This window comes from Hylaeus volcanicus, chromosome 7 (genome assembly GCF_026283585.1).
Source record: "Hylaeus volcanicus isolate JK05 chromosome 7, UHH_iyHylVolc1.0_haploid, whole genome shotgun sequence".
Lineage (NCBI taxonomy): Eukaryota > Metazoa > Arthropoda > Insecta > Hymenoptera > Colletidae > Hylaeus > Hylaeus volcanicus.
Window position 1 is genome coordinate 9,589,722 of NC_071982.1, and position 23,890 is coordinate 9,613,611.

Below are 23,890 nucleotides of genomic sequence, written 5' to 3' on the forward strand. Positions count from 1 at the left end.
CTACATTTGGTTCCTCATCAGAGGAACGAACCCAACGAATAACAGAAGACAAAGCAAAGGCCGGAATTATTTCTAATCGAAATTAATTAAATAAATGTTTCCTATATAAATAGAAAAAAAATACAAAAACAGAGTAAAATTGGGATTTTTGTACCTTTACTCAATTGTTCCTAACTCCAGTATTTATCCATAGATTTTTTTCAACAACAGCTTGGTTTCTTTGTAAAAGTGCGATCTATACGTAAACTACATATAAGAAACTAGACATTATTTGACAATTGCTATTTTTCCATGGCGATGAAAGAAATATTCGTGTTCTATTTTAGCATAAAAAATCAAAGTTTCTCACATATATTGGCTCGTAACACTTAAACAACTGAACCGATTGGAAAATAATATAAAAAACGGTAAACCTTACGTTTAGGGGAGACAGTTCCGATGACCTTGACCTTGACATATGTTGTCAAGGGCACTCTCCTGAGTAACACCCAAGAGGTTTTAGCTGTCGGACGTTTTTTATGAAAAAGTTATTGTAAAATCATATGTATGTAAAAATCATATAATAGATCGAAAATGAGTAGAGGATTACTGTGATATAATATATATAAGAAACAGTTGATGAGTATGTAGAATGAAAATTTAATCAGTATTTAAATGATCTAATGGTCAAAATTACAATTTCTTTTAAATAAAAATTCTGCGAGGTAATTCATATAATGGTATTCACGAGTGCCATAGCGAGGAATATTTGCTCTCATATCCCTCCAGAATCTTTTTATGTTTTGCGTGTGAACACCAGTTTGAGGATCCACAAAATTTTCTGAATGCTTTACTGTCCGATGTATATAATTTTCATTGCGCAAGGCATTGTATGCACGCCACTTATCAGTATGAATAATTGAACCGGCAGCAACATATTTTCGAAGTATCGGTAGAAGCGTTTCGGTATTCCGATTTAGTACAGGTAAAATAAAAACTTTTTTACTAGATCTCTCTATGCCACCGAAAATCCATTGTCCTTGTATTAAACGCCCTCTATTATACTTTCTCTTGCCTATTTTTGCCTCATCTATTTCGACAATTTTGTCCGGTCCACCAATTACCTCTTGCTTATCCATTAGCCATTGATGAAGTAACTACAATTAATTTAGTGCAAAAACGTACAATACTATCTAAGAGCAAAAGTAAGTAAATAGCGTAAAATGATAATTGTATGCCATATGTTACCTCTCGACAAAATTGTGTCCAGTCGACTACATCTCTATTATTTAGTTCCAGCTCATTCATTAAACAGTTATGTCGTGGTGGTTGCAGCAACAAAAAATAGGCAACAAACCGACATATCTTTACCAGGCTCATGTGTGTTCTCTCAAACCACGTTTCATGGAATGCACTAATTTTGAAATTGCACGTCACTCTTCTTCGCTTTTGATTTTTTACAACTTTATAATACGTTTCCGTGCAATGAAATAAACGATCATCAGAAGCATTTGCAAGTGCTAAGTCATTCTCACACCTTGGACACTTTATTCTGCTACGAACCACTTTCTTCTCATACAAAAAGTTCCACAAAGAATCAAAATTATACGTTATATTAATAAATTCATGTGAATGCATGATGATAATCCAGAAAATTCAGAAATTCTCGAACCGATAGATACAAAGCTCTGTGACATACTCATACATACTGGACGTATTATCGTATACAAAAGATTACAATATTCGTTAACCTACTGTTTTGTTTTGATTTCTCGCATTATTCTTACCTGGTCTGTTACTAGTTACTAATACTAATTAGTTAGTTAGTGTAGTTTTTAGGGAGGGTCTAGGGAGCGCGATCTTTTCTCATACAGTGGAAAAACGGGGGTCCGCGGACCTGCCCCCGGTCAGGGGTTCGGGGGCGAAGCCCCCAACTATGAGTACTGCAGCGCACCTCGCAGGTGTGTACATGGTTACTCTGAGGGATGTATATCATTCTGAGGAGGGTCGAGAGGGCGCAGCCCCCCGCTCAGTAGTGGGCCTAGGGGGCACAGGCCCCCAGTACGCGTTCGATTTCGAGGCGTATGCTTTTTAAATTTTCTGAATGGTTTTTCAGCTGAAATCATACGCATCGAAACTATACGCGTTCAGGAGGGCTGCGCCCCCTCGACCCTTCTCAGAATGATATACATCCCTCAGAGTAACCATGTACACACCTGCGAGGTACGCTGCAGTACTCATAGTCGAGGGCTTCGCCCCCAAACCCCGGACCGGGGGCAAGCCCCCGGACCCCCGTTTTTTCACTGTATGAGTAAAGATCGTGCATGATACAAGGTCTCTGAACAAATTTGAACCGTCGCAGTGTGTTTTTATATGCTATAGATAGCGTGTTCGAATATGTAAATGTATGATTTTTATATGCTAATAGCTTTTTAATAAAAAACGTCCGACAGCTAAAACCTCTTGGGTGTTACTCAAGAGAGTGCCCTTGACAACATATGTCAAGGTCAAGGTCATCGGAGCTGACTCCCCTAAACGTAAGGTTTACCTAAAAAACAACTGTTGGAAATTCGATTACCTTTAAAATGGCGTCTTGCGCGACTCAATCGGAGGTTTCTAACTCGAGATATGGCCTAAAATGTGACGTATGTCAGAAAAAAATCGAAAACAAATTCAAAAATTCATATAAAAAAACCTATCTATAGAAAAATTTTTTCTTGCATTTTTCGAATTTAGTAGGTCAAAATACATAAGAAAAAAATTGTGGCATTGAATGTACATTTTGGCTATAAACTAGTGTAATTAAAGACATTGAGCACCTTCGAATAGTGTCCGATAGAATTCAATGAATCCTCATCTCGATAACCACAAGAGCAATGCATTTAATGAAATCATCTTTTAAAATTGAGAATCCTAATTTATGTATAGGAGTGCCGATCAATTTTTAATAAATTTTGATTCGTAAGAAGAAGGCGAAGGTGTCGAGGAATAAATGTCTTCAATAAATCCATCGTGCAGAGTTCCAACGGTGTAACGTGTTACTGGAAATTACCCATTATTATCTCTAATTTATTTCATAATATCTTTCGCCTCTTGCTGATTTTATGATTCATTTTCACTGGCATAGTTTAACAGGATAGAATTAATTGCTGTCCTACCACGGAACATGGGAACATATACATGAGAACCAATTTTCCGTTTATGCGATTTGCGCATGAACTTGTTCATTGCCAAAAATACCGTAACCAACGTCAGACGAGTTGTTCGGTATTAATAGTTTATTGTAATTTGACGTATACTGCGAACAGGGGCCAAACAATTCGAATGCATGCCTAGATCTGTTTAGTATGCACTTAATACTAAATATTCTTTTCCATTCTGTACTATAAAATCAAACATAATCAAAATTAAGTTTTTTTTATAGTATATTACTTATTTATATATATATTAGTTAAAATATATTAGTTTGAGATCTTACTTCTTTTTATTTCCGTGATTAAGAATTATTTACTCAGTATTTTTCCGAAAAACATCGTACACCAGGCGATTGAAATGTAAATAATCTAATGAGATAGGTTTGTGCTTTGTTACAAATAAATTATTATCATTGTTTATTATCAATGTATTTAATAATACATTTCACTAAAAAAACTGCAATTTTGGTTATTTAAAATTTACTTTTTAATCGATTTAACCATGAGGGATGTTAACACGCATATACCGGGTGGGACATTTTAAACAGGTCACCTAAATAACTCGTTTGTTTTTGAAGATAGAAAATGCATTAGATCAAACTTACTTGGTATCGGGGGGCTCATAATCTGGTATTATCAATTTTTCTGCAGGTGGAGGCGACAAGGAGATATGAAGATCAATTCTGTTTTTTTAAATGGAATGTTATAGTTTCTTACTTACAGTTTCGTAGAATGTTTCAAGACGAATGCAATGACCTATTATGAAGGTTATTCAAGGTTACCCAAATCAACTGCAATAGAAAATAAATTGTTTCACAGTACTTTTCGAATACTTGGACGTCTATTTTCTTACTGCGACTACGAGTGTTCAAAATGGCGACCATGAACATGGATATATAGTCAAAATCGTTGCAATACTGATGACACTGCCTGGCAAATTTCATTTGTATCTATTACAGAGCAAGCTCATCTTATACGTTTTTGCATGTCAAGTTTGGTAGTTGGTTTTTCGCGTAATATTACGAAGCTGTACTCTAGACTGTAGTCAAATTACCAATAATGTTTGAGGATACAGATAAGCGTACAATGTGACTGAACGTTTGCCTGTCTTTTGTGACCCGTGTCACGTGATACACACACGTGAAATACAAGTATTCGAAAAGTACTCTGAGACAATTTATTTTCCATTGCAATTTACTTTGAGTGACCTCAAATGACCTTCGTAATAGGTCATTGTATTCATCTTGAAACACTCTATCAGACTGAAAGTAAGAAACCATATTATTCTACAGAGTGTTAACAAATATGTGGGACATTTTTTCAGGATCAAGTCTACATACCTGTACGAATCGAAAAGTCCTTTACCATTTTGCAATATGAGGTTTCGTTGTTGAGATATAAGTGATTGAAATTTACAGTTGTAACTTCCGACGCGGTCGCACATGGACGGCACTCACACACGAGAAAGACGCACCGATATACACTCACTAGCGTCATTCCGCCGACCAGCTGATTCGCATTTGATTGTGAGTGTGCGTCGGTGTGTCTTTCTCGTGGTGAGTGCCGTCCATGTGCGACCGCGACGGTAAATTTCAACCGATTATATCTCAACAATAAAGCCTCAGATTGCAAAATTGTAAAGGACTTTTCCATTCGTACTGGTATAAAGACTTGATCCTGAAAAAATGTCCTACATATTTATTAACACCCTGTATTTAAAAAAACAGAATTGATCTTCATATCTCCTTGACGCCTCCACCTACAGAAAAATTGGCAATACCAGCTTATGAGCCCCCCGATACCAAGTAAGTTTGGTCTAATGCATTTTCTTCTATCTTCAAAAACAAACGAGTTATTTAGGTGACCTGTTTAAAATGCCCACCCTGTATATACGTTTGCTTTTATATCAAAATGATCATAACTTACAATCACAATACTCTTTAAAATTAAGAAATGTACCATATTAAAATGAGACAGGGTATTGGTATAACAAAATCAATTTACAGATAAAAACTACTTTGGTTTGTATGTATTCGATTAGTTCAAAAGAAATGCAGAAAACTGAAACTTTGGTTATTTCAAAATTCCTTTTAAGCCTCTTGAGGAATCCATTTAAAATTCGCCACTCAAGAAGTTAATTAAATATGAATAGAACAAAATTACTTACATAAACTAGAAATCTTCATCCTAAAAACAAACAATTATTAAAATCTGACTAGATACCCTAATGTTCCTTGATTGGTATCGAGTCCATATAGTATAGTATGGAAGGACATTTGAGAGAACGTAGCTTAATGCACATTTCGCAATTTTTGTATTTAAATGTAACTTAAATTAACAAAGTTGTAAGAGCCGCTGACAATGTTTTTTTCGTGAGTACTCTGTGATAAGCACTCCAACTCTGAGTTCGCGTATCTGAAATGAAAAAATCAAACATTTTTTAACAATATACTGATTTTCGTAAATGCTAAAAAGCAATATTCTTGAGAGAATAATTTGACACAAATTGGAAGCAATTCAAATTAATGTGCTTCTACGATATTTAGCCATGAAAAAACACCAATTTTTTACCTATAAAAAAACCCTCTCCATAGCATTTAGACAATATCATACAAAAATTCTTGTACTTTGAATTTCAGATAATTCAGCTCTGAGATAGAATAATCATCGTGAAGTATTCGCGTAGAGAAAGCTACAACGCCCTAAATTTGTTATTTTCAGATTTTTTTTAAATAAAAAAATTGCGACACATCCTCTAAGAAACGTTCTTCCGAATACCCTGAATCTGATTAGCAGAAAATTTTCCGTTTGTCTCCAAAAAATTCACAAATATACACCTCGAGCGATTCAAAAGCTGACACAACTGATAACGGTTCCTTTGGTCGTCGGAGTTAATTTATTTCCCAGCGAGTAAGAAAGATAGGAAACATACTCGCGGTGCATCATCAAGTCCCGATCTTCGCGCGGTTCGTTCTTGCCCGACTTTTTTGCCAGTTTTACGCGGGCGCTGCCGGTTCGCGATGCACCGTTCGTTATACATTCAAAATATTATCTTTACATGCGTATCTGCTGTGTAAATGCCCCGGGAACGCGAAGAGGGAATAAAAAAGGCTGCTTACAACGTGTTTGCTTAGAATAGCAATAGTGTCGGCTCGTGACGTGGTCTTTGTGACGGTGACGTCCCGGTTCGCTGGTCGGATGGTTAGTTTAGCCGTCTCTCGTGCATATGCATGCAGACGTATTTGCCTTTCCAGCGAATCCAACTTGTCCCCGAACTTATACAGCGAATTACAAAAAGAAAAAGAGATGCGGCGAATTGTAAATTGTTGCCAGGAGGGAGAGAGGGGCGGTGGAGATGGGAGGAAGGGGGATTCTTGTTTGTATAACGACCGGAAACGTTTTCGATACCATGGGCCAACCGACGGGGGCGACGTTGTAAAGTCAAATTGATGGCCCTTCAGGGCCAGACAATTGCTTTCTTAAACGAAAATGGAAAAAGGGAGAAGCTTGACGCAACTTTTGCCAATTGAGTGTTTTGAGGCTGAATTGAACGGTACAGAAGGGCAGACGTTATCTGGTTCTCTGAGAGCAAAATACTTCGTTCATCATAATAATAATATATAATATTGGGTTGTCCAGAAAGTTCGTGCCGATTTTAAAAAAAGTTCAGAGGCACGTTTGAATTTTGATATATACTTATTGAACTATATAGGAACCATTTTACCCCGTAATCCTTCCACTTTTTAACGGAGGTGTACATGTTATTTGTTTTCAACCACTCATTAATATATCCAGACCTGTACCACCTATCAAAAATCAACATAGACTTTTCAGACAACCCAATAATTTATATTAATCATTTATCATTTGGTTATTGTCATTAGCAAGCAAAATAAAATACATTAAACCCTTTATTTGATCGAAATGATGTTGGTGAATATCTGCGACAACAAATACTATGTTTGTTAGGCAACTTGAGTATCCTAGTCAAGTATCTTACTCAAGTAGCTTACTCAAGTAAATTAAATCTTGAATTTATGAGAAGAAGTCTGACTAGGAATCCTGTTTGTGCAATTATATTTATATTTAAATCAAACTGACCTAAAGATGACTCGCATATATATGTATATGTATAAAAACATTAGTGATCTTGGCACGACATCTACGCGTCCACATATAAAAAAGGAACTAGTAACATGAGAATGTGCCCCACTGAAAACCATTTCAACTCTATCTGAATCATTTTTTGCTGTGGATGATAATATTGACGCAAAGCGAGGTGGTAATATCTGGTGGATCACCTTGTATATGACAAATACAATACAGTGCATGACTATAGCATCGCTACAATTTTCGTGCGTTTTGTAGATTTAATTAATAGTTTCTAATTTTTAATAGCATCATGTGAAAGAGGTTAACAGTATATTATAGCAATGATAAAACGGCGAACATAACATTTATTTAAGACAACTAATAATAATACTATAGATATTTCATGAGTGCACCACTATAGCACCAATGGAATTATAACATAATAACAATATTAAATTATAATTTCAATGAATAAAAGGGAATGATTTAATAATGAGTAGGACCTCCTTTCTTCTCGATTAACTCAAAAATGCGATTTGGCATGCTTCCAACTAGTTTTTTCAAAATTTCATCGTTAATTTCATTCCAGGATTTTAGTACAGCTTCTTTTAACTGCGAAATTCTCAAAAATTGTTGGTTGTGTGCATAAATAGGCGCTACCATCATACCCCATAAATTTTCCATCAGATTTTGATCCGGGGAGCATGCTGGCCACCTTAATAAATTTATATTAAGTGTTTGAAACCATCTTGGTGTTGCTCGACTTTTGTGTCAATACACAAAAGTGTATTGGGGCATTATCTTGTTGATACGTCCAAGTAATGTGGTTCTTCGAATGAATAATCGGCAACAAATTATTCTCTAATATTTCATTGTACTCGTAAACTATTCATTCTGGATGAAGGAAACGCTAATTCCAGCTTGCCACTCGAGCAAAACGCCGCCCATACCATTAACGTTCCCCCTCCAAAATTGCGTTTAGAGAAATACACTCGTACAAAAAAAGATAAGGAACACTTTATAAACCCTAAAAATTAGGCTATATTCCAGTAGCTGTAAGTCGGTGAAAAATTGGGTAACGCTAATGTCGGCGGTAAACGTCACCTTTAGAGAATAAAAGGGTTACCTTTCAAAATCATATAAATCGGTAAAAAAAATCGTTGAAAAATTTTTAAAAAAGCATTTTGTAGGTAATATATTGTAGTTTCTAGAACTTGAGTTAAATTTTTTGAGAAAAATTTTTTTATTAAACTGTACAGTATTAAAGATTCGTCACTTATGCGCTAAACAATGCATTCTTGTTTGCAGTACAGAACAAGGAAGACAAAAAAATTTGTTTAAACCATCAAGATTACGTTAAAGTTGATATTTCAAACTTTAAAATGCTTTTTTGGTATTTTGTCTACGATGATTTTTCACCTAGTATCGATACTTTCTGTAATAAATGCAAATTTTTGTTCAAAGTCGTATAAATCGGTCAGAAAAAATCATAGGACAATTTCTAAAAAAGCATTTTATAGGTAACATATTGTAGTTTACACAATTTGAGTTGAACTTTTCGAAATAAAATTTTCTCATTGACTTTTGAGTTGTTAAAAATACGTAATTTTAAGGAACAAAATGACGTGTTACTTTTTAAAACACAAAACCAAAAAACTATAGAAATTTAAAAATTGCATAATAGCACATTAAAGTTGAAACTTCAAGCTTTAAAACGCTTTTTTAATTTTATTTTTACGATGACTTTTCACCGACTTACAGCTATTGGAATATAGCCTAATTTTTAGGGTTTATAAAGTGTTCCCTATTTTTTTTGTACGAGTGTATATTGAGTCTTTTCGTAGGTCTCTCCAGTAACAATTGAACCCATCTGTGCCATCGAGATTAAACTTTTTCTCATCGTTAAATGGAAGAAAATAATGTCACCTCTTAATTTGTCGATTAACATTAAACTTTCATGATCCCAGTTTTTATTCATGTTTTCGCGGGCGTATTCCATTCTTGTTATTTTGTGGCGTTTAGAAAGAACGGGTGCTGAAATTAGTTTTTGTCTGGCAATATTTGGATTTCTTCTAAAGACACGTTGAATGGTCCATCGTGACGCTTCGAGTCTACATTCCGCTGCAATTTCCCAACAGCTTTTCAAACTATTGCTCCCAATTTTAATAATCTACCTCTCAGTATGTGGAGACAGTTTCTTCTTAAGTCCTCCTTTCTTATTTTGGCCATATTTCAACGGATTACGTAAAAAATTTGATATTACTTTAAAGGATCGCCCAAGTTTACGTGCAATTTCCCTAATTCCCAGTTCTAGCATGTTATAAGCTAAAATTTCATCTTGCTCTTTCTCAGTAAGATATTTACTGCGTGGCATTACATTAATTAATAAATAAAACTCTGAGTTAGAAGAAAATTTTGTGACAAACACGCTTGAAGTGTGATGAAAATGAAGTTGGTGCTATAGTTTTGCACCGATTCTGTAATGTTTTTCGACTTCATCTCGATATATGCTTAGACTACTTCGGTATATTTCCTCTGAAATTCTTTCTTTGATTTTTTCTTTCAAGTTAAAACATTTTTTAAATATTAGTGGTGCTATAATTATGCACCGCAGTGTAGTTTTAAAACAGTGTTTCTATTCATCCCATTTTACAATACATCTTACTTACAGCGAACAAGAGTACATTTAAATATTCGACAAGTTAAAATTTCATTTATACTTGTAAAAAAACCGTGGAATCCAATACGTGAATTTTGAGATCGAATTATGGAAGATTATTTTTAGTAGCTGTTGCTATATTTAGGCGATCCAGGTGCGCAAACGAAGTCATTCACAAAACTGTTGATCGAATGGGCCTCGGGCAAGAATGCTCAAAGGATGCTAGCAGCGTGGTGACGCCAAAGTAGAACGAATCAACGTCATTAGCTCCAACCGATTTCTATGCCATAGACGGCCATCGAGGCGCAACGAGCCAGTTGCGCATTCATCCCGTGTCTAATGAAGAATAGGTCCCGTCTTTTAGAGGCTGTCAAATTTGTAGCGCGTAGACGTCTGCAGGCTTGTTTTGCATGGATGGAAAGCGTCCACATTAAAGTCGTATTTACCTTTGGTAGGCGAATAGGCAACAACCTCGCACGCCTCTTTACCTTAACGATCGTCTTTTTCCAAGCGTTGCGAACATGCCTTCCGGTCTTGGTTATAGATTATAGAGGGTTGCACTGGGTGCACTGTTTTCACTTTCTCAACACCTACGTTCACAGTTATGCACGACTTAACCCTTTGCACTCGACAACAGTTTCATTAGAGAGAGCTAACAATTTAGACGACTAAACGTCCACCATGATAAATCTTCTACCACGATTGGTGAGTCGTGGAAATAAAATACGTTACTAGTGTTTCAAAGTGTACCAGTTTACACTTTCGGAATCTATTCATGAACTAATATCGCTACAAGATTCAAAGAAATTTAAGATAAACGAAGACCGTCGCTTCACAGTCGCCTCTCGAGTGCAAAGGGTTAATTAAGAACAAAGTAATGTTTCTGATGTGAGGTAGGGCTAGGATTATTTTTCAATGCTATGCCATTTGTAGAAATGTTTATCATCTGCAGTGTTGCAGCTCCTAATCAGCTTATTTCTTAGCTTCTTAGTACTTGTTCTCATAAAAAGGCAAGCGTTATAAATATTTAGAAAAGGATTTACGTAGTTCAGTAAATATAAAAGAAGAAAGTATTTTACATTTTATTTTTAATGTGTATATTATTTAATTATTTATTTCGCAGGTATAATATTTAAAATAACATATATAAAGTATCACAATCAGAAATGGAAGATAGTACAGTATAATTATAGCAATTGCTGTTGATATGTCGTTTAGCTCTGATAATATCAGTTCAAGATTAAAAAATTTGAATGTTGTCTAGAAGATATAATTATTTCATAATGTTACTAACATTTAACTAACTGTCACTAGGAAATACACATTTATTAGTGTATAGAGATAGTGCAATTGAAAAGTAACGAGCATCAAGTTTACTTGTACAGAGTGTTTTCAGAACCAAGGTGTAAAGATTGACATAAATCTTTTTTACCTCCGAAAGACAAAAATAAAATTTGTGCAAGGTTTATCATATTCACCTGATTAGATTATCGAATAATAAACATTTTTGAAGTGTTAGGTTGACGTGGATCTTCAAAATAACACACGTCACAGTATTATGATTGTTTAATATAACTTTAATTAAGAAATGAAAATGGAAATGGAAATAGTAAAATATAAAAGTCTGCAACACAAACGCACATTTCATTGTGCGCACCGCAGCATAGCGTTTGGTTCGTATGGCGACCAATGGCGACCAGCTAACGACTAAACGGCCGTTAAGAAATAACAAAGAAACAAAGGAAAAATTAAAGACAGCACACTATGTCTCCTCACTTACCAAAATGTTTCCGGAGATAGAGGGACAGATGACGCTCTAGTCACGCCCAAAACAAACAAGATAAGGAAATGGGACTACTTGTACTTTCCCTAACACAAAGATCTATATTATAAATGGTTTGCATTAAAAACCTTCAAATTTGACCAGAAGCAATGCTTGTCTCGTAAGAAATGAGAGTGACAAAAGGCGTGAATTGTAAGAGTGAAAAGGCATAGATTTAAAAAGGGGAAGTTGGAGTTGAGTTGAGCTAAATGGTTAAGGGTGCGCAGGTTTATACTTTGAAGGATGCGACTCCAAGGCCTGATTTTGCAATTTTGGCCTCAAAACTTTATAAGCAATAAAAGTATGTTTGCTATCTTCATTTTATTGCTTATAAAGTTTTCAAGCAAAATCAGGCCTTGGAGTCGCATCCCCCAAAGTGTAACGAATATATTAAAACCAGAATTATTAGAAAATATTGCTTCTTTGCTTCGATATCCTTAACAAGAATCATGCTAGCCTAATCGCCCTGTCCTCGTCTCTCCTCCAATTGTTGTATCGCCCTCTCTGTCCTTATCCCGGAGTTTCCTACTTTTTCCGCAACTGTCGCTGAAGTCAACTCGGAGTTTGGCTCTGGGTCCTGTGCACCCTTAAAGCAAGGATGGAAATGTTTCGAGTAGAACGGACTGACGCAACGAAACGAAAGTGGATGACAGATCGTCTCTGGCTGTTCCGCGAATAGGCATACGATGATGGATTATGGTGAACCGACCTACGCCGTTGATTCGTGCCTATAGACACATCGCACCTTTGCTGACATTCCTGCAATTGTCCTCCAATAGGGTGGCCGGTTTTTCTGTGCCTCTGCCTTTAAATGCTTGGCAAATGATCGCCCAATTTTATGGGAAGATTTCACCCATTTTGTGCTACGATCGGTTATAGTCACTTTCGCACATTGGATTATCTAACAACATTTTCTAAAATATAATCGAAGCAATATCATAACATCAGTGCTATGAAGTATCTTTTTTAATAGCTATATCCTTGACTGAAAATTTATTTCTAAATTTATTTCACTCAATTCATTTCAAAATTCATTTCGTACAGTTCATTTTCATTTTAAATTAAACTTAATTATCGACAGTAACAAAAGTCTAACGTCAACGATATAAAGTATATTCTCCGTCGGTTCCGTCATTTTTCAAATGAAAATATTTACTTTTTCTCAGTTCCAATTCAACTATCCGCTACTCAGCTATTTACTGTTCAGTTCGCGTACCAATTAATTCATCGACGTATAAATCATCCAGAGATCATTTCTTTTCAAACAGACAAAATGAAATTCACGAAGGGTTCGAATAAAGTTTCCCTTAGTATTAGCTTCTCAGACGGAAGTGGCTGTCCGGCGACACGGGACACTCGCGTCGGCACTGTCGGCAGTCGACGATCGGGAAGAAATAATAAACGATTGTGAAATCGACAAGTCACGTCCCATGGCACGATCACGATCACGATCACTTTCACAGCGTGATCCTCCGATCTCCGGATGAATCGAAGGGCCCGCCGTTGTGTAAGGGGTGCGTGCCTTCGATAAAGGGACGTTATTTTATGCCTCTCTATCCGTTCCACTCTGTCTGTTCCTCTCTCCCTGAAACCCAACAATTAGTCGCCTGCTTATGTCCGTGATTAATGGACATCTACGAGTGCAGCAGGCGTGTTCCAATAGCGGTCGATGAAGAAGAGGGCGAGCGAGAAAGTTAAAGAGAGAGAGTTAGTTGCGAGTGGTGATAATATTCCATTAGACGCCGTTATATTCATCGCGGGACAATGCGTGAACTTTTTGCCCAAGGGGTGCGTCTCTGACTATTTATTTCTTCAACTCTTCCATTTTCAAATTATTTCATGGCTGTAGTTTATTTCGGTCGGAATAAATAATTATACGACGGAATAATAATACATCTTTACCTGTGACGTTTTCGACTTTTTATTATATCTGTTTGGCAACGAGCTTTAATTATAGCCAGATCATCTGGTTTCAAAAAGCATTACTGATTTGACCATCTTTAAGTTACTTAACTTGTTTTTATTGACACATGTTTGAATTGACTCCAGCCTCTTTTATACATATATGAAGTGTAGAAATTAATTTTCTGCCTCTATATTCGATCCTTTATATATCTAATTTAAGCGTACTTAATTACAAAACTATTTAGTTATTTACTAAATATTTAGTAAATAGTGTTATCACTATTTGACTATTATTACAGCGAAAAGCAATTGGATATGACATTCTATCAATTAACTGTTTAACTTGTTAGTTAAGTATAATTAACCTTCTCTTTTATTGGCATTAAAAATTGTAACAATAGAAGTTATGCTTTAAAAAAAAAGGAATGTTTTTGAAGTAATTAATGAAAGCTGGACAAATGAAGTTAAAATAGTTTGTACAAGTAGAAACGTTAAAGCTGAAGTTATAAAATAGAATAAGAATATTAAATTTGATATTATTTATGCAAGTAGGTATATCAAGGTTAAAGTTATTCATAGAAGTAGGAATGCTAATATTAAAATTCGTAAAAGTAGCAATGTTACACTTGAAGTCATTTATGGGCATAAGAATATGAAAGAAATAAATAAGAAATACATTGCTATAATATATTTTTAGCCTCTTTCACATGATACTATTAAAAATTAGATATTATTAATTAAATCTACAAAACGCACGAAAATTGTAGCGGTGCTATAGTTATACACCGTAGTGAATATTAATGATCAGTTAAACTTTGTTGGAAAACTGGAAACATTTTATTGGATATTGAGTACGAATAAAATGATCAGAAAGTTTTCAACGAAAGGTATATTAATGTAACAGAAAGACGTCAAATGAACTATAGGTAAATTTACAACTGTAAATGATACAAATTAAGCAGCAAGACGTAACAGTTTGAAGTTCTGTTCCCATTCACCACTATTTACGGCGTGCAATATATGTAGGACAGAGTGTGTCATTTTTTAGCAATATTTTTATTTCAAGTGTTGATTGATAGTAGAAAACCACTTTTTCGAAAATAACTTATACAATATTTGTTTTCTGAAAATTCTACGAGGGAGGTAATGGAGAAATAAACTGCAAGGTAATGAAATTTCAATTTTGAATTTAAAATACAATTACTACTCAATATGTCAGATAATTTACGAAAATAAATTATTAACCTCTTCATTCGATTCTTTTTATCTCGTAACTATATTTATTTTCTTAGTGTCGTATCAATGGAATCTATGTATTTCCTATGATAAAAAGAAAAATGATAATTTATTTTCGTAAATTATTTGACATATTGATGTAGTAGCAATTGTATTTTAAACTTAAAATTTAAATGTCACGGATTACATGCGAAAAACTAATTCTTCTAAATTTCACATATGTTAGAAAAACGCAAATCGCAGAATATCTGCATAAAGATCAACTTTATGAAGAATTTGTGTGCTACATTTTTTATAAATAATTTTTTATAAAAATGCTACTTTGTACAATTTTTGAAAAACCAATATTATTACGAATTATAACCGAAAAAGGTTTTCTATATGATTTTACACCAATTTTAATAAAAAAAACGTTTATGTCATGCTATACAATTCGAAAAACATTGGCCACACAAACTCGCAACGCTTTTTCGTAGGTAATTGTGTGCCCTGTGTATTTCATTTTTCTCTAAACAAAATTTCTGTAGTTGATGAAAAATATTCTTGAAAGAAAAAAGAAATTTTTCCCATGAATTTTAAATGGAAAATTACAAGATATCAATTTTTATCTTTCATGAAAATTATTGTTTTATCTACCATCAATTATTCGAGCAGCACTTAAAAAAAGATAGTGCTTTGAAACGACACAGCCTAAATCATACACTAAATGATACACCGTACATCTTACAATTAAAGTAAAAATATTCATTTTGAAAACGTCACGACATTCAAACCTACTCCATATTTTCTATCTCCACTTTAGTCGATCAATTCTACGGCCACAATTTCGAAAGCACCCTGCGCGAAATTAAAAACTCGAATCCCAACCCCGTTCCACCGTTTGATACGTAAAATTTATCGTTTGTTGTTACTCAAATCTTGACCGAGTGTTCCGCTCCCCGAAATCGTCGAAGATATATGGCGCGATGGTTGGTAACGAAAAAATAAAAGGAATAATGGTACGTGCGGTCTCGGTGCATTACGAGGATCGGTATACAGAGCTAGAGGGTGTCGTCCACCCATCCCACGTTTCATTCACCCCCGTGGAACCTGAAAAGTTCGCGCTTAATATTATTAAATTAAAGGATAATGGCGGGCGAGCCATGGCACGCGACATTTAAACGATTTTAATAACATTTCACGGAGATTTTTTTAATAATATGATAATAAAGGGAAATGAAAGAAAACGCTGAAGGGATTATTATCATTTTGTCACGGGGGCTCCATCCGCACTTCGCTGCCTCCATCTGCCCTCACTCTCTGGTCCCCTTTTGCTCCATGGACTACCCATCGACCCAACCTGCCGCCCCGATTCTCACCACCGCACCGCCAGATATAGCGGGAAACCTACGTTTCGCTTTCCTTTTAATATTCGTTGAAAAAGAAATTCAGTATCTTCTCGTCGTCGATCTGACGCTGGATTCCTCCGTCCTTCGCCTTTTAATTTCTCGCTTTAGCGCGCCCCGATCCTTTTATTGAGAGACTGAAGTTAATATCGACCACGTTCGATGTCGCATCTGTGTTTCGTCCTTCAATTAGAAGCCTTGCTATCCATTCCATGCATCTAAATCGAGGAAAAGTATAATAGCGGAGCCTTAACGAGCTCCAAACTTTAATCATACCTCGTTCTGTGCTATAATATTAATTTGGCCAAAAAGTTAAGGGACGTATGAGGGACCTCTTGAGGGACGAATTTTAAATGGACCTTTTTTGTTGCTTCAATCGAATACACACAAACTAAAGCATTATTTATCTGTAAAACGATTTTAACGTATATATGCTACCTAACTTTAATATTGTACACTGCATATCAAAATTATACGGACACTTCGATTTTTCAATTTTTAGTATCTTAAAATAGTTTTTCATACAAACCAGGTATACTACGATATATTCACCGTTCCAAAAACCTTTGGACACCCATTTACATTTTAATATTGAAAGAATCTACGTTACTATAGGTAAAAGTCGATTTGTATACGGTATCAAATATACAGGGTATCCCAAAAAAGTTGAAGGTCTTTGAAAGGGGTGGTTCGGGAGGTGATTTGAAACAACTTTTTCAAAAATTGGAAAATTGGACTATGGGGGAAGAAAAATGTTTGTATAGATTGGGAATGTTTATTCATATAATATAATTATTGAGTTGAATCTTAATTCAACCATTTTCACCATTTTTCAAATATTTAGCACGTTGACATACAACACCTTAACTGTTACCTGAATACACATTCCATTGAAAGTAATTAAATATTCATAGTTAACCGCGCAATTGAACGTAGAGAAGTTTCAGATTTTAATGAATTATATCTCCGCAACGGCGCGGTTAACTATGAATATTTAATTACTTTCAATGGAATGTGTATTCAGGTAACAGTTAAGGTGTTGTATGTCAACGTGCTAAATATTTGAAAAATGGTGAAAATGGTTGAATTAAGATTCAACTCAATAATTATATTATATGAATAAACATTCCCAATCTATACAAACATTTTTCTTCCCCCATAGTCCAATTTTCCTGCAATAAGGCTCAAATAAAAACTCATAATTAAATTAATTTTATAATTATATTAATAATTAATTACTATTATATAATTATCATTACAATTATACTAATTTTAATTTAATTATGAGTTTTTAATTATGAGAAAAATTAAATTTTACACTAAATTAAACGCAGTTAGAATATTTGCAGCAACCAAAGTGGGCTCAAATCGAATGCATCCGTTTCAAAATGCAAAGTTTTGGACTTTAAACGATTCATCCAATGAAAACTGTCAACATTATCAACGTTCTAGTCCGATAGTTCATCCTCAAGCGAAGTACAATTATCGCAGCGCCAGTTTCAGAGCTTATTGCATTTTTTCGACGTCCGTGATATAATTAGGTTGTTTTCCTCGGTGGGCACATCTCCGAGGAAAATTCAGGCACTCAAGAGAGAGTGAGAGAGAGAGAGAGGCGAGAAAAACGTTGGATGGATGCCCGCGATCATTATCGTTAACGCCCCGACACGGGAGTTCCGTGGCCCAGCGGAGCAGATAAAGCTACAAAATATTAATCTCTTGTCGGGGCGAATGTATTTTTCAAAATTTCAACGTGCCGTTCTATAATGCTCCAATAGTTAATGCGAGACCATTAGTCAAACGTCGGGGCTCATGCACACGAAAAGAGAAATTTCGATTTTAAATCGCTACATTTATCATGCAAGCAGGCGCATATGACACCGGTCTGATTTTATTTTGTTTCTCTTTCACCCCTGCCCCCCCCCCCCTCTCTCTCTCTCTCTCTCCGCTCAGCGACCACCCACCCCCCACCCAAATCCTTTTTTTACCCAACGTTACAACGAATGGGCTACTGGTTGCGAGTTGTTCCCTGTTTTTCGAAAACCAATTCGCTTAATAACTTGTACCCATATTTTTCCATCAACGTTGCGTTTTTTCCAATTGATACGCGTGCAACGAACGCTGCTGTGGAAACATATTTGATGGCGTACAGTTAGACATACTTAGAATATTATTTAGTTTGGTATCTATACGATGACCAGATATCATTTAACGCAAAGATATGTTTGAGAGATTGGGAAAAGTGTTTGTATAGATTGGGAATGTTTATTCATAAAAGTATTGAATTGAATCTTAATTCAACGAATTTCACCATTTTTCAAATATATAGCACGTTGACATACAACGCCTTAAGGGGTTAGTCGCAGTCAGGAAAATAGAAACGGACAGTTTTTTGTGTGTTTTATATATTACAAAATATGTCTTAAAGAACTATAAAAGAATTTTTGTTTTAAAAAAAGGTTAATTCATTTCGTCATAACAGGCGATGGCGTGGGTGGCCACTTGGTTTGCGGTGAGCAAGATTTCTTCAAACTGGTGCACTTGAAAACAAAACTAAAAGTAGATTTAGAAAATATATTAGACTATCGGGTCCCTGTTATCGGAGGATTTTTATTTTCTTGTATACTTTTTTTATCCTGTATTGAATCGCCTAATTTTAGTGAAAAAATTGAAAATCAACTTTAAATGTACGCCATCTTGTTTTCAATTAATTTTTTCCAAAATCCTTCGTTCAGGGACCCGCTAGAGTAATATATTTTCGAAATCTACCTTTGTTTTTGTTTTCAGGTAAACCAGTGTAGAGAAATCTTGCTCACCGCAAACCTATGTTTTTAAATCATCGTCTACGTCATCGGCTGTTATGACGATATAAATTAAACGTTTCTTAAAACAAAAAATGTTTTTTAGTTCTTTGAAACATGCTTTATGATATACTTAATTGTTACTTATGCAAATTATTATTTAATAACTAAAAAAAAATCACAAAGAAATGTCGTTTTTCCTCTTCCTGACTGCGACTAACTCCTTAACTGCCAGCAACTCGAGATGTTTCTTAGCATTCTATTGCCATGAATTCTAAGCTATCTAGATTTGAGAATAAGGTCACCTTTATCTCACCAATAATCATTTTATTGACACTTCGAGCTCCAAAGAAATTAAACCTAAAGAAACATTAAGGATTGTAGATTTGCTGCGTGAAACCTAATGGTGACTGACAGTCATCTCTCGAGTGCAAAGAGTTAATATTCCCTCTATTTATTTAAATCGAAGTAAAATAGTAGGCCGCGGAAATCTAGGAAAATTTCTAAACAGTCTCAGTTTGTGGATGATACGCTATTTAGCTTCTACATTTCATCGCCAAAGTGCGGAGCAGTCACTTTACATGAATTGTCATTAGGATCTGAACGTTCGCACTGTTGAACACAGCATTTTAGCTGCGCATAGATGGAAAGCACCGAATTTTACATTGTGTTACCCAGTGTCGCCATTGCACTGTGCTGGAAAGGTGGAAAGCACCTCCATGTACTGGCAGTTCATTTCGATTTCATATATTTTTCTACTTTGAATCTTGTAGTTTATTATGGGGATCTCCTATTTTTCAATGATAACTCTTTGAGTCCTCCACTTTTTCATGTACTTGGCGTAATTTTTTTACTTTTTTAAAGTTTTTTACACTATGAATGCAATAACATTTACCATATTTCATACAGTCTTTCAAATTATGATCATCGATATTACATGATAGCATGCACATACGCATATAATAGAATTAAAATAAACTCATAATCATTATAAATGTATGTAATTTCGTCACCTCAACATTTTCTTCAGATTGCAATTTAAAAATAGGTTTTTCATTAAGTACTTTGGAATTACGTATACGTAGCACACGTTTTGATCGAGTTCCATCGAGGCACTGAAGAAGATACACGACGTTCGAAGCTACTTCTTCATGTATCTCATCGCCACGAACAAAATAATCGCGATATCTGCGTCGCTCTTGATCGCGAATTGATTATAGATAGGTCCACCTATCGTGTAATGGTGATTTCGTATCTCGTTCAAACAATTTTTTTAGCTTCTGCGTATATTAGAGATAATATCTCGAGCCGTTAAACAAGATTTTAATCATCCGTTAATAAAAAATTCAGCGAAAATCGCATTGCTATACAAAGTATTCACGCTGTAACAATTAATTACACAAAACTGTATTTAATGCGTTTCGTAGTTTTCCGAGCAATTTTTAATTACGATACTTAAATTAAGTACTTACTTTTGTTGTACTGATAAGTTATAAACATTGTCTTGGGCTTGTTTCGTTTATTATCCAATTTTTTTCCATGAGGAATATGAATATTCAATCCAGAAATGCTTAGAACATTTTCCACGAATGTTGCGAATAAACAGGGCATAAATAATTAAAATATGGATAAAATAAAAGCAAGGAATCGCAGTTTTCTCATCGATATCTGCCTCTGGTCCTCTAGTCTTTAAATAATTCAAATTCTTCTCAAAGTCCAAAAACCTAAATATTATTCATGCAACAAAAACAAAGGCCACGATATGTATTTAACCGCTATCAGAGAAATGTCGATTAAGTCTATCTATTTCGGGCTAATCTCGCAGCTGGTCACGAATCTTAATTAAAGAATTGATTCGTTCGCGATTGAAAGATTAAATTACTGATTGAAATTTTTGGAATTGACATCCGAAATTCTCGAAATTGATCTGTCGATACAAATTATCAACGAAATTTCTCACACGTTCTGTCTATCGTAGAACTACGCGAAACGTGAGGAGTGATTTTCGTTATGAGATTAATTACTTCCTCATATAATACAGATCTCATGATCGATGATTGTGAATTATATCTAACGATTCCAATGAAACCTATCGAATTTTAAAGTGTCTTTTCTCGAAAATGTAGTATTTTCCCCGTACGCTTTAGGAATTGTGTATATATTGCATCGTGGAGTTGGTAACTTCACCATTGGGATTCTTTCCATCATGTATACGCTTAGTGTTGCCATCGTGCTCTGCCTTGCGGTTTCCGCTTACGGTAAGTAATTAATCAAGACAAACATATATATATATATATATAAAATTTGTTTTTTATATTACTGTGTACCAATGTTTGTCTTGATTAATTACTTACCGTAATATATATATATAAAATTTGTTTTTTATATTACTGTGTACCAATGTTTGTCTTGATTAATTACTTACCGTAATATATATATATAAAATTTGTTTTTTATATTACTGTGTACCAATGTTTGTCTTGATTAATTACTATAAATGTATATAATGTATATAAATGTATATAATTGTATCAATAAAATTCAAAATTTGTGCAAAAAATTTAATCGATTTACTTGGTTCATTTAAAATTAAAATTGTTATTAAAATACTCGTCAATTTCATCTTTGTCCAATTGACATTAATTAGTCACTTGAACTTTTCTTTTAAGACTTAACATTAACAAGATCCGAAATTCCCAACTTGTTTAAGTGTAATGTGGAAAATTGAATGAAATCGAAGTATCCTTTAATAGGAAATTTTTATTCCGTAAAAGTTCTTTCTACTTCTTGAACTAGACATAGTTAAATAAATGCAGAAGTGACTATAGTGTTCTTTTGTCGATTCAGGATTCCCAGGGACCCAGATCGTTGGAGGCAGTGATGCCCCTATTGGAAAATTCCCCTATCAAGTCTCTCTTCAATACAACGGCCACCACTTCTGTGGTGGATCCATCATCAGCAAACGCCACATCCTTACTGCTGCCCATTGCATGAAAGCGTAAGTTTCATGGTTGTTTGTCTATATAGTTGCAATGAATATTCATTTTATTGTGCAAACAAGATAAAAAGAATTTCATATGTTTAAATACCGATTGATTTTGTCTTTTACAAGTGTCACAAAGGAGTATTTTCTATTTTTATTTATTTATATCACTAGCATTATAAAATATTAATGTATACTGAATCATCTTGCATGTACATCTGTAAATGTCACTTTAGAAAAAATACTTGTCTACTACAGTTACCTGTTCTGTTATATCGATTTTAATTACCGTCATTTTCATTGGGAACGTGTTCTTGATTGCAGAGTACCAGATATCCGAAAAATTACTGTTCACGTTGGAATAAACCTTCTGAGCCAATCCGGTGCTGTTTACAATGTCGAAAGTGCCACACTCCATCCCAACTTCAGCCTGCATTCGGATGATAACGATGTTGCTGTGATCCGCGTCAACAAGAATATTGCCTTCAATGCTAAAGTTAAAGCTATCCCACTCGCCACCGGAAATGTCCCTGATGGATCATCCTGCGTTCTATCTGGATGGGGAACCAAGGTCAGTAGTAGATCATTACTAGTTTGACTCCATTCGTGTACATTGTTGCCTTTGAAAGATTGGCGATGCACTATGATTCTAATCTAAACATTAGAAACTTGGATGTATTTAGTGGACGAGTTTAACGAAAATCTAATTGAATATTGATATTATTTGCAGGCCGGTGGATCTATCCCCAACAAATTGCAGTACGCTAACTTCCATATCGAACCTCTGTCTAAATGCCAACAAGCATGGAGAGGTATTGCCGATGTTCAAAGCACTCATGTCTGCACGATCGCCAAAGTCGGACAGGGTGTGTGCAACGTAAGTAACACTGTCTTCTTTTAACAAGTCTCATTTTTAATTGAAATTACACATAAGTATTGGTAAATTTATTTTCTCTTCAATTATGATTTTGTTCGTTATTATATGTACTAATATATTAATTTTACAATTTCATTGAATACAAAAGAATTCTGTGGTGGATCCAAAGTCATATTTATAATCTAAATATTCCAAATATTCCATAAATTTTCTTTCTGCTCCACAGTATCCAACAAACTAATTGATTTTAGCTCTGATATTAACTTCTTATAATATTACCTAAGTGTACTACTAATTTTTTTCAAACAATTTGAAATCCATGTTGACTTTGTAATAACTATCTTCTACCACGTTTCAGGGTGACAATGGTGGCCCCCTCGTTGCCAATGGCCAACAAATCGGTATTGTATGCTTCGCACACCCATGCGGCGTTGGAAGCCCTGATGTGTACACCAGAGTATCATCCTTCTCGTCCTGGATCAAAGAACAACAATCTCTCATTCAGAATGAAGAGGAATCTGACGTGGACGTGGTCGAAGAACCATCACAGTAAAATAATCCGAAGAAAAACGACAACCTGAATTTGCTCTGTACTAACTTGTTTAAACGTAACCCTCTAATAATTGATTAATAAATACGCCCATTCATCGTAAATTATTGTATTTTATCGTTTTTTATATTTCTCTTTTTACAAATACTTATTACTAGACTGCGGATCTTTATGCAAAATAAAATCTTCGCGAACGTGCCTACAAAAATTGAACCTAAATAGGAATTTATTTTATTCTGCAAATATTATAACATGAACTTTACTTTCAATCTTTTTTATATTCTTGCATATTGTTTGCATTTTGTAGTTTCTTGCACATTCGAATTTCCTATAAATGCATAAAGATCCGCAGTCTATTTGTTACACTGACTGTATATTTCAACAAGCATTCCTCAACACGATTAAGGGGT

The 23,890-nt window shown here is 34.8% G+C and overlaps 1 protein-coding gene across 1 annotated transcript in view; it reads left to right on the forward strand.

Moving 5' to 3' along the window:
* Positions 1-23,483, forward strand: part of LOC128879940 (chymotrypsin-1-like) — a 43,696-nt gene extending 20,213 nt beyond the window's left edge. Inside the window, exons 3-6 of the mRNA XM_054129516.1 lie at positions 21,918-22,068; positions 22,378-22,624; positions 22,784-22,930; positions 23,289-23,483. Of these exons, the coding sequence (XP_053985491.1) occupies positions 21,918-22,068; positions 22,378-22,624; positions 22,784-22,930; positions 23,289-23,483 (740 nt within the window). The remainder of the gene's footprint in view (positions 1-21,917; positions 22,069-22,377; positions 22,625-22,783; positions 22,931-23,288) is intronic.
* The last annotated feature ends 407 nt before the right edge of the window (positions 23,484-23,890 follow it).